Source organism: Triplophysa dalaica, chromosome 10 (genome assembly GCF_015846415.1).
Source record: "Triplophysa dalaica isolate WHDGS20190420 chromosome 10, ASM1584641v1, whole genome shotgun sequence".
Lineage (NCBI taxonomy): Eukaryota > Metazoa > Chordata > Actinopteri > Cypriniformes > Nemacheilidae > Triplophysa > Triplophysa dalaica.
Genome location: NC_079551.1, coordinates 8,576,507 through 8,592,537, shown reverse-complemented (window position 1 = coordinate 8,592,537; position 16,031 = coordinate 8,576,507). Strand labels below are relative to the sequence as shown.

The 16,031-nt window shown below is 39.4% G+C and overlaps 2 protein-coding genes across 3 annotated transcripts; one reads left to right on the top strand and one right to left on the bottom strand.

Moving 5' to 3' along the window:
- Positions 1-1,803: 1,803 nt before the first annotated feature.
- On the bottom strand, positions 1,804-7,328 carry stx6 (syntaxin 6). 2 transcript variants are annotated; one of them, XR_008907645.1, is made up of 9 exons: positions 7,084-7,328; positions 5,812-6,045; positions 5,020-5,374; positions 4,872-4,934; positions 4,636-4,764; positions 4,436-4,542; positions 4,258-4,352; positions 4,006-4,150; positions 1,804-3,899 (listed from the first exon to the last, which is right to left on the bottom strand). XR_008907645.1 is itself a non-coding variant. In XM_056758271.1 (8 exons), the coding sequence occupies exons 2-8, from the start codon at positions 5,844-5,846 to the stop codon at positions 3,823-3,825; spliced, it is 861 nt and encodes a 286-aa protein (XP_056614249.1). In that variant the 5' UTR covers positions 5,847-6,045; positions 7,084-7,324; the 3' UTR covers positions 1,804-3,822. The 2 variants fall into 2 exon arrangements, 1 of the variants encoding a protein (XP_056614249.1); XM_056758271.1 differs by lacking the exon at positions 4,006-4,150 and having other exon boundaries at positions 7,084-7,324.
- A 578-nt stretch (positions 7,329-7,906) lies between these two features.
- On the top strand, positions 7,907-9,573 carry ier5 (immediate early response 5). The gene has a single exon (XM_056758273.1). It carries the CDS (start codon positions 8,272-8,274, stop codon positions 9,082-9,084), a length of 813 nt encoding a protein of 270 aa, XP_056614251.1. The 5' UTR covers positions 7,907-8,271; the 3' UTR covers positions 9,085-9,573.
- Positions 9,574-16,031: the final 6,458 nt, after the last annotated feature.

The following is a 16,031-nucleotide window of genomic DNA, read 5'->3' as shown; positions in this document are numbered from 1 at the left end:
TGTAGAATCGCTCCCAGGTGTCCGTGAACACTGTTAAAAGGCATTTTACGAGAAAGTTACACAAGTGCACACCCTTAAAACCCACACGGTTTGGACGGCTCTCAAGTGGGTGGTTTAATGTCGTGTTTGTGTTGTCCCATTTTGTGTAAGAATGCTAATGAGCTCAGCTGTCTGTGGCCCCGCCCTCATCTCCCCTCGGGCGCGCGAGCTCAGCTGTCCCCTCCATTTACTGCGGTATAAAAGAGCCAAATGCAGAACCTGCATCCTGCACCTGCTGGCTGACACACGCGGAATCCATATTTAGAAACGTTTCAGCGATACAAAACCAGTTTTAGCCGCAATTGTCACCACTATTTGAGTCTATGTACAGCTCTCCTTGAAGAATATAAAGATCTTAAGTAAATAATTTACTGCAGATGATAAATAAATATTGTATTTGTAAAAAAAAGGGCACATGCGTGTGCTGGATAAAAAGTTTCTTTACACAAACGTTGTTTCCATACAAACATTAAAATATTTTAATACAATGAGGCATGTTTATCCTATATTAATAATCCTCTAATGTATTACTTTCAAAATTTGGTGTTTTTGTCAAATCTGTGGTTATTATTTATACTGTATATGTTGACAAATAGACGTGTAAATGTGTCCTATGGCGTTATAGCAAGAATTTACAAACAAACTAACAACGTAGATAAATCCCTGTTATGTTATTTTATATTATAAATATAAACAATATAACAATTTGTTTTCAAATGTTTTGATATAGGACACATGTTCAGTATTTGTAAAATACCCATAATAAATTTAATCCTATGATGTGCCCTGTCATGAATGCTGCATCCGTAAACATTAACACGAATAAAGCTTTTAAAGAGTTGTAGTAGCCTAAGTATTTTTGAATAAAAAATAATCCAATGCCCTGTCCCACACCTTCTTTACAAATATATACCTCTATCTACCTCAATATAACGTATATGCTAAATCAATAATCCTATAATTGGAGATTTAAAAAAATGCGTTTCTGCATAAACAGCAAGGCTAAAAAAACAACTAGATAAACGGGTGATTAAATGCCCCTATAGATTACAATCATAATCTTTTGGTTCAATGTTGCCGGTCTCAGGTGCTGATCTCTCATCATTACTGGGCCAGACAAAGGATGCGGGGGGGGGTTAGAAGAGAAAGACGCCACCTGTCATAAGATCAGACTTGAATGGCCTCACTGCATCCGTTCATCCAGCCTGCTGGCTTATTGGATCAATAGAGCCCTGCTCACACTGTGACGATCACCGTCAACACAACACTTGATCGATGCTGATATTCTGATAGATGCCGCACTGTTTGCGTCTAATCTCAAATCGGAATTTACAATGGGGCTGAATGGTTGTACCCATTTTTTCACACTGTCATTGTTGACCATAGGTCACAAGTGAGGGACTTTCCAAGGGATATCCATCCACGGAAACACAAACAGACGCTTGGAAGTCCCATCATGAAACAATGACTTACACAAATTCAACTACACAGGAATTCATGCAAAACATTTCTGCTTTTAAATCTTCTGGAATGCCTCACTCTACAGACTTTCATTCTGAGGGACTAGACAGAATTTCTGATGATAGACCATTTTTAAGACGTAAACACCTTCTGTTTAAGCTTTTTACTTCACAAAGTCAGAACAAAATAAAAACAACAGAATCCAATGTTAAACAAACACCTTTCAGACCTAATAAAAAAAAACTGGAATTGTTTTAAACCTGTAATTATCCTTTACAAAACAACAACGCCACGGCACACAACTTCAGTTATTTGTTTTTAATGGGGCTCAGAATATCACACAGTGATTGACATGTGGGGAAAACATGGGGTGGTTTTACAGATTTTTTTTCTGAAGGACAAGGAAAAACAACAGGTAGCTCAAACAAACACAGCAAACACGTACAATTGAAATTCACGCATGACAAGGAATTATCTGCTGTCTTGACCAAGCCGTTGCTCATCTAGAACAGTGAACTTATTGAGGTATGTTTTATTATTTGAATCGTAAAATTGCCTTTTTACTGAGCAATCAATTCAGTAATATTTCGAACCAATCGGAAAAGACAAAGGGCAGTTAGTTTTAGCCATAATACTGTTTTATTGGACGACAGAAATGATTGATGGTTAAAATACTGTAAAGTCCCTATGTTTTTCAGGGAGGTTGAGTCCATCAAGCCATGCACATGTCATATTTCACCCAAACCAGAAGAAATGAAAATTTTAATAAAGAATTCTTGTGACTTTCTGCATTGTGTATTTTCATGACAATTAAGTTCATTTTAATTTCCATTTTTCAAATAAACGTAAAATGCTAATGTAAAATGTACATTATTTAAATTGAAGTGATGCTAATATTGTTGAAAAGTATTGTTTCCAGACAGGGTTGCTTTCATAACTGCATTACCGTAAATGCATTGAATTGCCTTGAAAATGGTAAAACAATACAGAAGTCTTAATGCGCCTTCATCTTTTTTCATGCTAAATGCATATATTTTTCATTTTTAGGTGTGATTTTGAAATATGGTGGATCTTCGTAAGTCTTCCAAACATAATACATCAAACAATACAATACGGTAACTGTGCTTCATGTTTAAACATAATATGTGTAGTGTCGATCTTTCATAAAATAATAGTTATTTGCAAATCAACGAGTGCTGCTTTCCAGATTTCATTTGCGTTAGCATTAGAAATACATTTCGACAGTTAGTGAAAGTATTAATGGACCGAAGCTAGACAATGTCCCTAACTCTAAACAAGAGAAATTTCACCAAGTGCCATTGTCACGAACATCTGCTGTCTTAAATGAAATGCATCAACCCTTCTCACTGCTAAGGCACTGGCTAAATTCTGACCTATACTTCACAGGACCCATCTACTTTACCTATAACGATGGAAAAATTTGACTTGACCGTAAAAAATGAACTCATCGTTTCTTGGACTTTGTACAGGTAAATCATACAAACAAGAAAACATTGTCTCGCAATCCACAGAGTGGTGTGATTCTTGCGTAACCCCAACAATTTCAAGACCAAATTGTAAAACATAAAATTTATGTTTTGTAAAAATGGGGATATTTTAGTTGTCTAGCCAATACAATTCTGAGCGATTTATACCATCAATATTTCCAGAAACATAATGTCATCTAATTATTATCATAGTGTCAAAACGTCGATAGTGAACATCTCACTAATAAATTCACACGTACTTTAAAAAAAAAGGAAAAAGTAAACAAAGCACACAGGCGAAAAAACTTTTTTTAAAAGTGAATAGCTAATTTACTATTAGTATCATTAATTCCATACCCGCTTATAGAGTATCTAGTTTGTTAAACTCCAGTGTTAACTTGTTAGAGCTTCATATTTAGTGTTGATTATTTACAGTGGTCTAAACCTACCGTTACAGCAGTGCAAAGTAAAGAAAATTACATCGATCATACTTTCTAGCAGCCCTAGATTCTGTTATGACCAAAGTACACAGGTATAAGTCCAAAAATCATGGTCCATTTGATATGCATGATTTACCCTGAATTACCACGTTATTACAAATTCGATATTCTCTGCCATTCATCTGCTTGTTTGTTCACAAGCATATCTACATTTTACACACTTGTGTCAGTCTTATCGTCTGGGGTCTATTTATATAAGAAGAAAGTATAAAACAGCATCTTACTATAGTATGGAATAGGAGAGGGAAATGTTTTCGTTTGCTTTCACTCTTCCAAGCACCTTGGTTTTGTGAATATACGCAGAGACCTGTACGCCTAAAGCTCAGAGTGCTTGTTCACAGAACAAGGAAGAGGATTATCACAACAAACAGGATAGCCAGGAGAATTCCGATAGCACACCACTGTCTTCGATCTGGAGGATAAAACCAAAAAATAGAACAGATTAAAACAATCAAATCAAGAGCAAGTCAAACGTATTGTGAAGTCATTACAAGGCAGGGTGCTTAGTCAAAACCAACTTTTTTGAAAAATTCCCATGAGGTGCAGTAGAAGGTTAGATTTCTCGGTTGCTCAACCATAGCGGAAGTTTGACTTCCTGTTATCACCATGCTTGGCCTTATAAGGGACAGCAGCACTATGTATTCTTTTACCACAGTCAATCACCTTAAGCGACAAAAGGAAGTCAATACATAGTGAATGCGTTTTCTAACCACATGTCTCGAATCATGCGAAGCGGTAAACAAAGCACAGTCTTCTTTTGTATCACCTACCACTGGTCATGTGAGAAACTTTTGCCAGTTTCTTCATGACGCTATCCAGCCTGGACTGTGTGTTGTCCATGTCGTGTGAAAAGTCATCCAGCATTCTGAAAAAATGCCAGACATACAGTATAAATGGATCTAGATTTACAAAATTCAGCATGCACCTATAGGCTCTGAGTTGACTTACACAGCCTGCTCATCCAATTCTTGCCCGACCCTTTCAGACATGTTCTTTAAGATGCCGATGGTCCCTGAAACCAGCTCTAACTGTTCATCCTGTCGTTCTGCTATGAGCTGTCGAACAACCCAGAAACAGAAAAAAAATTCCTTCTCATACATACATGTACCCAGGAATTTTGCCAAAATAAATGTTTATAATTGATGAACCTGCTGCTGGGTCTGTTGGTCTTCTATGAACTGGGAGTTTGCAGACTGCAACTCATTGTCAAGTCTGGTGTACTTATCACCGCTGGGTTGCCAGATTGGACCACGAGACCCGCTGTCCCCCATCAAAGTCTGATAAAAAATATAATACGAACCATCACAATGTAACACAGGCTTTGATGAAACAAATGCTGTGATATGATAACATGGCTTGGATTATAAAGATTAAAAATACAAACCTGTCGATTCTTTCTCTCTGATACTGAAATGCCTGTTGGACTTGTCATGTGGTCTTTCAGATTCTGGTAAAACAAGAAATCCAACAAGACATATTAGATATATACATAAACTTTGTTTCACCGCTGCGTGTCAGTCAAGTTTGTGTACCTTGACTGTTTGTCTTGTGCTTGTGATGAAAGCTTTTCTCTTCGCCAGCTCCATCGCATCCAGATTGAATTTCTTTGGATTGGACTCCACAATACTTGCATCCCAAGTTAAGGCTATACGAATATCAAATACAACATATACAAAATCTAAATATTGGTTTTCACACATCAGAACTGAAAGGATATTAATAGTCTCATCCAGGTCCTCCAGGTCCCATTCAATGGACCTCAGGCTGTTGCGTAGCTCATTGGTGGTCCAGTCCACTTCCTCCTTGCTGGCCCCACCCGCGTCCTGTAATAACTCCATCCATCTTTGATGAAGCCCTTGAGCGTTGTTCACCGCCTTTTGCACCTCCCTGTGGAAAACAAATTAAAGATAAATGCAGCAATTGATTATTGTAAAATATACGAAAATGATCTTCGGTATCAAAGAAACATGTTAGTAACATCTATTGCATTAGTATTGACACAGACCAAGGCTAAAGTATGAAACTATACAATAATTAACGTTTTAAATGATAAACAGTAAATGCATTGATTATGTGAAATGACAAAACAGCGGGAACAATCGATAATATGGTTGCCATGGAAACACAAAAACGATCCCTGTGAAACAGCTGTTCTGACTAGTGATGGGCGACTCGTTTGTCAAACAGGTTTACTAAATACTAAACACCTTTTGGCGAGCACTTTATTTACTAAACCGATTCTTCAACATTCGCATATCTGGTAACTGTTAGTAAGCCTATCATATTACAGCACCCGGATTGTCCGATCCGAACTATAAACTCACCCTTTCACCACAAAAAACGGATCTTCCATCGACATTTTTTTCTATTTCTCAGATGAGGCGACTCTCGTGGGATAATCTCATGCTCCTGATCGCCGCTGGTTTTGCTTTCCTCAGACAAAGGACTGCCCTTAGTTTGTTGTTTACATGTGGGACGCAACCCGCATCCGCTCAGCCGCCATTGCTCGGTGGAATCACATCCGGGTCATAGAGCGTCCAGACAGGCGCACATGCTTGCTGGTAAATAAAGAGTTGTTTTGGTTTATTGTATTGAAATGACAAAACAATGTGTCCATAACACTAATTATATTTCTAAACATACAGAAATTCGAAGATGTTTAGGACATCTGATAGTCCGTATCTGCGTGTGATAATCTATACACAATGACGTATGTCTACATTTAATAGCTATATCGTAAGAGGCAAGTGTACTTTGGCATTTTATGCTGTTTTTATTCATGTTTTTAGCATACGAATGAATTAAATATACACACCCTTCATGTTTGACAAGTTTGCCCTTGGTTCATTGTATTGAAATGGCCATTTCACCACTATATTTTATTTGAATCCACCTACGGCTTGATAAACACATGAGATCTCTACCCCCAAACTGTTTAAAAAACATTGAACGAAACTATTTATGCATAATGAAACGGGCATTATTTCTCAAAAATAATGTATGACAAATGCATATATATTTGCTTATTGACACACCATTTTAAGTAATATAAAGGTATGTTGCTGTATCAATGTTGCTATGCAGCACATCTGCCCTCTGAAGCACTATGCTTCATTCATTATGCATCGTAGCGTGTCGCCTTCTCATTATTGACTATCTAAAGGAGTGCTGTGTTCACTAAAGGAGTTGATGATGTAAACCAGCAAATCAGCCGGAAACACTGACTTAGTAACTAAAGCTTTATAAATGAATTATCTCTGAGCCTGGACATTTATAGCATCAGTTGGCACTTTTGAGCAGCCTATCATTAGCATGCACTATATCGGTACACAATAAGTAGAAAATGTACAAGAATAGGTAAGAATAAAAATAAGATAATTCATGTATTTTATACCCTTCTCCAGGTGTTTTTTAATAGCAAATATTTGTTATTAAATAATGATATGGCTTCGGTATTAGGATGACCAAAGATTATTTCATAATCTGAAATTGAGTTCTCGTTCTGGTTTAAAGATCAAACGAAATCTCAAGATCTGAAACTGTGCGCTAACCGTGATCGTTCATATTTAGGTAAACAATCACCGAGAGTGCCTTACGTCATACACCGCTCTTCCTGTCAGGTTTGTTTACGACCCACATCTTAATGCAGGCACGCGCACGAACCAATGCACAAGGATTACTGATAAAAATAAAATCGTGAAATCATCTCTATGTAAAATTATCCTCTTCAGCCGAACGTTAAATCTGCAACGGTCTTTGTAATCGTAGAAGCTAACTGTTTCTTCAAACAAAATATTGCCCTTCCCCCCCACTAACAGCTCCATTCACATTTGCCCAGACACCGCAATGGATTTGCACAATAGAGTCATGTGACACGACTCTGGCAGACAAACCATTACATCAGTCGAGGAAGTCGATGAAAAAAATTAAAGGGGAAGTAATTCTTTTTCTTTCGACGGTAAAACGAATTGAACCATGTTGTGCGGAAACGGTAGTAATACCAAACAAAAACACTAATGCGTGATTTAAACATGTAGTATTTAGAAACACAAAATATGAAATAACACCATACACAAGATAAACGACATTTAACTTATTTGAGTTTATTTTATATGTAAATTGTACACAAATCCGTTTTCAAACTAAAACTGCGCCTTAAATATAGCGTGTTAATGTTATAAATCATACATGCATCTTTAAAATATTTTCCATTTTAGCTTATAAACAATTCTTTCCCTTTAAACAATTCTCCCACGTTAGTATTTAAATATGACTCATCGCCATGCCGCTTGCTGATTGGTCCTAGTGGGTTTGGCGGGGTGTGATTCACAACGGTTGCAGAACTCAACGAGCGATGTGATTGGCTAGTGTAGTCTCTGACGCTGAACTATAAATGCAAGTTAAAAATAGAAACGGTCTCATTCCTCCCTAGACTATTGACGGGTGCAGAAGGGTGTGCGTAAGGTTGTAAAATCTCGTACTCTCACCCGATAACGCCGATTTTTAATTATTTTACGTATAATGAGGAATTCATATTTATCAAACGTCTCGAATTTTTAAACCCACAACATCAAAGTACAGGACGATTTTTTTTCTACATGAATCGTCTACAGATTCTTTGATTTAGAGCTCGGACGTTATTGACGAATGTGTCTTCGCACTCTTGGCAATTTTACAGTGACATTTCTGGAAGATTCCTGAGACGAAATCAACCCCGGTCGGATCGAAACGCTCGGTGAACTTTGTACTCCCCAAAAGCGACCTTTACTGGATCGACGACAGCCATGGAATACAAAGTGGAAGCCCACCGGATTATGAGTATTTCCTTGGGGAAAATCTACAACTCTCGCGTTCAGCGAGGCGGCATTAAACTGCACAAAAACCTCCTGGTTTCGCTGGTCCTCCGCAGCGCCCGCCAGGTTTATCTGAGCGACTTCTACAGCGGCGCGTGTCTGAACGAGCAGAGCGAGCGCGAGGGAAAGGAATGGGACCTTATTGATTCAGAGCGGGAGAAATTCCCGCCCGCCACGGAGGAATGCGACCAGACGGAGGAAACCAGACAAAATGACCAGCCTCCGATAAACGAGACGGTTGAGAAAGCCGACGACGAGGAGGTTAAACCAGACGCAGAGCACTGTACTCCCACTCCAGAAGAGCAAAGCCAAAATTCATCATCGGACCTGGCTGATAGCGTTTCATCTGAATCATCGGTGCCTGATGCTATCAAGCAAAACCAAGAGAGTCCCGCGGACAGTACGAACGCGACGCTCGAGGAGTCGAACCAACCGCAAAAAACGCACGTTTGTACAAACAGGAAAAGAGGCGCGGAAGAGTCAGCGCGCGAGGACGCGCCTCAAAAACGGACCAAAGTCACTTCCTCAAACGCGAGCGACGACGAGGAAAGCGAGGAAATGGAAACGGGCAACGTGTCTAACCTCATAACGATCTTTGGCTCCAGTTTTTCAGGACTTCTCAGCAAAGATGGCGCTAAACCCGAGGCTGAGGCGGAGGAGAGTGACTCTGGGTCGGGACAGATCTGTTGCGACCAAATGCTTAAAAACTTAAACCCCTGGAGTACAGCGATTGTGGCTTTCTGACTTTAAAAAAGCCACGTGTGGCGTACTGTACCGTAGGTCCTCATCCGGGTTGCTCTCGATGCAATTGTAACACGTGGTGAGGCGTGGGACTTCCCGGCCAGCCCAGCACACTTCAGTGGTACTACAAGCTCAGTTTGGCTTGTGAAGATGTCTGGGCATGAATAGTGGTGCTACATGAGGGGATTACAGCTTCTGACATCACCGCATAGGAATTTAAGTTTTAAACTCTCATTCAGACTCCGTTTAATAAGCCATGCAACGGAATGGTGGTATTGCAACATACGCGAAAGTGTTATGGACTTGATTCACAGCAAACTTTGAGATGTATGCCACAGTTTTAACGTCTTTGTTTTATAAAGACCTGTACATTTTGTAATATTGAGTGTGTGTGTACATATTGTTGCCCATGTTGCATTGAATCTATGTATTTTGGTATTTACTATCATGACAATTTACGTGGTGCTCACGTATTAAAGCATTGTGAAATTACACCGGCTCTTTCTCCTTTGTGTTCACGAGTGGAAAAAGTTTGTCTCTAAAGGAAGCCCTAAATATGCACCATATCATTCACCTTCACCCAAATTGTGTCGTCTTAGTGAATAAGTGGTAATGCTGTCAAAATTAAGGACATATCTCTTAAGGCCTGATAACCTATACAATTGGGTGTATTTAATGTAACTAGTTTACATAGCACAACATGGTTGTGTTGCCTTTAAAAAAAAAACATCCCGTTATCGTGAATTAATTGGTCAAGTTGTGGATAATACGCTAGTAGTTTCATTTTACATAGTCATACTCGCAGCTTTCCTGTGGCTCGGTGGGTAGAGCATGGCGTTAACTACGCCAAGGTCACAGGTTCAATCCTAGGGGATTGGACAGTCAAAAACAAAATGAATAGTACAGTGCAATGAAAGCATCAGCCAAATGTGTAAATAGGAAATGTCATCATGAATGACTGGAGAGGTCATGCAAATTGTATCATATAAAGGCCGACTGTAACTAATATTCACAAACACACCTTTCAAACAGCTCAGCATTCTTCCACACAACTATTAAGTAACTATTCAGCCAACCGAAAGTGATCCAACAAGTTCGATAAGAACAAGAATTGTCAGGTCGATCAGCTGTTGTTGAAACGCTTTATGGCCATTTTTACTGCATTCTGTTAAGAGAGCTATTATGTCCCTCAAGCATGCATGGTATGCAGGGTTTAGTTACAGTGCAGACTGCAGTCTCCTCTCTCAGTGCATTTCTCTGCTCCCGGACATTCAGCATGACATGACTTTTCATACAAGTGAAGCCAGTCATAATACAGCCATTGACTTCTCAACCTTTCTCATGCACAGAGTATTCATTATTTTTAATAGTTGAGCAATTCATAGTGCAGAAAAATGAAAATCGTGATCTAAGCCACCAGGAAGTTTCGGTTTTGTGTGGTTGTGAAATGTGCTGCTATAGAGTCATAAGAATAAGTCTTTTAATAAGCATTGAAAATGTTATGACAGACAGCGCAAAAACGTGGATATCGTCAATCAAAGTATTAACATGACCTAATAAAGCCTACACATTAGGTTGTTACATCAGGGAAAACTTGAAAATCAAATAGTAAACAGCTTGGGTGAAATTTCAAAGACCATTTTAAGTTTTTCAGAATTTACTATTTATAGGTATGTTTTAGGTAAAATGGTCATTTGTGTTTCATACTGTGAAATACTCACAATATTTCTCCCAAATGTTATATACAAATATTGGTTTTTTGCATTTATTTGCAGAAAATGAAGAAATGAGAAAGAGGTAAAAAAACCCATCAAATTGACAAAAAGAAAACAAGTTCATATTCACTTTTAAGCAATACAACAGTACTATTTTCAAATCTATATATATTTATTTAAGGTGATAACCTCAATTTCAGTTGTCACGTGTCTTGTCATGTTGACAGTGTTTCACATTGCTGCTGCATGACTTTATGTCACTCCTGAGGTTAGATTTTGTTGAAATTCAACAAACACTGAACTGGAATGGCCACAATAAATCTAGAAATTCTGATTTGAAATGAAGATTGGAACGGTCTCTTCATTTTTCCAGCTCTGAAATATTAATGTCAGAGAAATGTCATCTATCGGAAACTGTGAGAAAGTAAGGGTCGAATCAGGTAGTTCAACCTTCTTAAGAAATCAACAACACATTCACTCAGTATACGAATAAAAGTTATTTTTATCCCAAAGCTGAAGATAGCTTTAGTAGGACCATCTCCGTGGCTGGTCCGGCCGCATTCTTTCGCACAAACTTGGACAGCTATTGATAGACTCATTCCCCCCGAGAAACACCAGAAGGCATGACTAAAGCTGCTCTCTCACCACGCTCGTATGAGAAATGTGGGTCACTGAAATCCCGGCCATGGCTGGTCAGCTGACCGCATCAGAGCTGTGGAGGATACAGAGGACGCGGCCCGGATTCCAAGTTGGGACTTTCGATTACATTTTACAGTTCCTAAAAACAGACAAGAAGGAATATCATCATCAGTATTGTGTTATAAAACATCAACATTGTCTGAAAGCATGCTGAAATACCTGAACATGTTTTTTTATATAATGCATGACAAATCTGCATGTGATGTAACCGCTGTACTGCGATGGTGCCTTGGATGCAGTTAAACACATGCAGCTGTCCTCTACTGGCTGGCCTCTCTCTGCATTCCTGTGTCCTGGAAGGAAGAGGGTGGGAGGTGGGGGGAATAGCAAAGTTGTGAAAACGTTTCCTGCAGTAAAAGAACATTTCTGTGAGCCGTATATGGTTTCCGCACTATAGATGCAACTCCCAAATAAGTCCATAGGGGTTGGTTCAAACCTCTAACCACAGGTATGAGAAATCGAAAACAATGATGACCTTAAAGTCAACAGCATGTGAGATATAGATAAGAGGTCAATGTTTTAGTTCTCTACGTGATTTATTGGGTTTTAAGAGCCGTGCGGTGTCTTTGTGTAACGTGGTCAGTCCAACCCCTTTACTAAAGAGCGGGCGGAGAGATGCCTGAACAAAACACCAGTCTGGATACAAGTAGAGACAAGATCTACCCCGGCAGTCCTTTTGTTCTCCACAAACAGAAAGTCACGAAATCTTTCTGCTTCTCCTTTGACAAGACAGATATGGCTGACACATCAAATGTGACCTATGATTCCGTCAATGATCTAATCAATCTCCACATTGTATTGAACCGCTGCTTTGAACTGTATAGGTTACTCACCCACCTAGTATTTAGGGTAAACACAAAAAGTCATCATAGGATTCATAAAGAATGCAAACACTCAATGTTTAAGAATCTTGAACACACAACTCTCGCGTATTCACGCCGTGGCTTAAAGGAGTCACTAGCAAGGTTTCCATTACACTTCAAAATGCAGAACTGAAATAGCGCATTGACAATACGCCCAATGGAAACACGTTGAATCGTAAAAGCTCCCATATAACGCAAAAAAGTTCTCACGCTCATATGAGGGGTTTTGTCAGGCAATACGTTAAAGGACTATGTCACAAAACTGTAATGAAAACCCTTTTTGTCGTACTTTCAAGTCAAGCGGCGTATATTCACATGATCATGACCGCGGTATGTTTTTGCAGAACATTTGGAAAGATAATAGGAAATATAGACATTTCTTTTCACTCTTTTACCACTGTACTAAAATTTGTTCGCAAACTGCCATAAAACGTACTAAGGTAGTATGGCTAGAATGACATATCGCGAGAAGAATCAAAATACACTTTGATCGCATATAACATCCTTTAATGGAAACGCATTCATTCTCTGATGTCGTTTTAATCGACATCGCTTAAATTTTTCTCAAATCTGTAATGGAAACCTGGCTACTGTCCTTTCAAATCAGCTTTGTGCGCACATTACCGAAACGCAAAACAAACCATCTGACATACGCTGATAGATCAGACGGCGATTCTGATATTTCTTTATAGACATATATGATCTTGGAACGACAACACCTAGCACTGCTATGTTCACGAAAGCTTGTAAAACAAACAGGGAACTACGGCCGTACCAGGCAATAAAAGTAAACGGGGAACTGAGATTTATTACGGCAAAGAAGTTCGAAGGTTGCAACTTCTTTGCAATGACTTGGCGACCCTCCCCCCACGCCAAAATCACAAAGGCGAATTGGCAGCGGTCTTTTAAGGGAACAGAGAGAAAAGGGCCCTCGCCATGGCCCCGCCATTCATCCCGCTTGACCCCAGACAAACTGAAGTCTTTGTTTATCTTGGGAAACTGGCAGGGAACAGGAGCGGAGGGGTCTGGCCGGGGGGAGGGTGGAAGAGGATGGGGGGTCAAAGAGAAAAGGGGATCGGTGTCGGGGGAGGGGTATCCTGGGAAAAATGCCAGCATGGAATCAGTGACAGGGCCGGGCTTCCTGTAACAGGAGCAGCCTGGGATGGCAAAGGAAGAGGTGGGGTGCAGTTGTGGTTTGGAGAGGCGGGGGGGACGGTCCACCTTTTGGGACCAATGCTCTCGGAGAATACAAAATACATGAGGGCACTACAGAAAGCAACACGGGAATGTTACGTTGATGTGAGTTTCCTATTAAGCGCGGGGTCATGTTTGACTACGATTAATACATAGCTGCTGATGTCCGAAAGATTTATAGACTTGCTCCGAAAAATGATGAAGTGTTCCTGTGGGTCAATTGGTAGAGCATTGTGTAAGCACAAAAGTCACGGGTTAGAATACTTAAAAGTGATAGTTCACCCTAAAATAAACATTTTGTCATTATTTGGCAGTACGCAAAAGAAGATATTTTGAAGAAAGTTGTTAACTGGCCTCCATTGACTTGCATTGGTTTTCAAAATGTTGTCTTCTGTGTTAAGCGGAAGAAAGAAGGTCATACAGGTTTAAAATAACAAGAGGGACAGTAAATGCGTACTAAAAAATAAATTTTGCGTAAACTTTCACTTTAATGCACTGAACATAAAAAGAGAAATGAAATATAAAATGATAGAAAATTTATTTCGGATTATTCAGCATTTCTGTCCGAAACATGCCTCATAGGTTTCTTATGTGATTGTTGAATGTTTAAGTGTCTTAAACGCTACAAGCCGGGGCATGTAGAGAGCAAATGAAGCTTGGGGCAATTAGGGCAGACAGATGGTCGCTGTGAGAAAGCAGGCTGGGTCTACCTTTATCGTGTTGTTTTGTTGTTGCAGGAGGGTCATATGTTCGTACAGGAGCTATTCTATTAATAGACTACAAAAAAGAAGATATTTTAAGAGATGTCTCGGTGGTTTGGTGTCCTTACATGGGGGCCAATGTTGTTTGGCTACCAGCATTCTTCAAAATATCTTATTTTGTGTTCTGCAGAAGAATGAAATGCAAATGACTTTACGGTGAATAAATTCTAAACAGATTTACATTTTTAGGTGAACTATCCCTGTACCTATTGTGCCAGTTTGGACATACGCATCTCTATTGCTTTAATAGCACTAGTAGTAAAAGACAAATAGAGGAAGTATATCAAATGTTACATGCCCAAAAGTACCTGCAGTGTTTAAAGGAAGTAAACCGCAGTGTGGAAGTCAAAGTTCACTTATGAGGCCGGGGGAAAGTTTCGCTCAGTTTGGAGGAGTTTTTATTTGCTCGCCATGACTCACCCATCCACAAAAGTCCATTAAACACCACAGATTCACACACATGACGTGGCAAACTCCCTGTTTTTCAACGGTGCACAGCCCTAGATATTTCTTTCCCTTGAAAGTAATGAATGTCATAAACATTCCCCCGATGGGAACATTGCCTTCAATGGAATGAGAGGAGTCATCTGGGTCCAAACGGGTCCAAAAATCAAGGTCAAGATCACCAGTTTTCTGGTTTTTGACGTAAGCGTGAGTGTTTTTGTGTGGCGATGTTTCCAGGGAGACAAAACAAGCTTCGCGCCGGAGAGTCAAAGTGGCTTAGTAACCATCAGCAGCTGCCACAACAATAAACACGAGTGAGCTCAGTTACACACGACACATAGTTTTACAGTAACAGTACGTTGATTTGATGTGGAAAATAAAAACAAGCTTGCTGTCTGACTGTTTTGAATAAACAATCATACAAATTTGGATAAAAGTTGACGTTTTTATGTGGAGTTCAAGCAAACTGCTTTGGGGGATTAATTGACTTCTTTAAACGCAAGCTATCCAGTAGTCTTTGTAAAAAACACAAAGGAAACATTGTGCCACAGCTCTTACTAACAATACAGGAAAAGTGATACAGGAAAGCCAAGGCACTGAGAAGCTCCACCTATAAGACTAATGCCATATGGAACCAGAGGATATGAAAGAACACCTTTATCTCCCTCTCTCTCTCTCTCTCTCTCTCTCTCTCGCTATCTATCTCTGGTCTGCTAAAGAATAACTCCAAAATGCTGGTCTAACTTTTGCTTGTAGCTTAGAAACAGTGACAAAGCCTTTTTACGGAGAACCTGTATGTGCTGTATAATTCTACACAGCGTTTATCTCTAAAAGGGACAGTTCACCCAAAAATGAAAATTCTGTCATTATTTACTCACCATCTTGTCATTTCCAAACGGTTTGACTTTCTTTCTTCTGCAGAACACAAAGAAGATATTCTATAGTATGGACACAAAACCAGTCAATGGGTGAGTAAGTGATAACAGTTTTTTAATTTTTGATTGAACTTATCCTTTAAAAACCAAACCTGTCCAATAAATTAGGCATTCAAATATGCCAAAACTTAACCAGCACAATGCTACAGTATTCAACTTTGTGCAAAAATATTCATCAAATACAGTACGTTTTATCTTTTCTCCCTATCCCGTCATAAACCGAGACGTTATTATCTCCCTCAACACCTGACAGCAGCGAGATCCGCCCTTTCAACTGTCCCATCCAAACTTAGCAGGAGATAACATCCATTTCTATGAGTGTGTGAACACGCGTGTAAA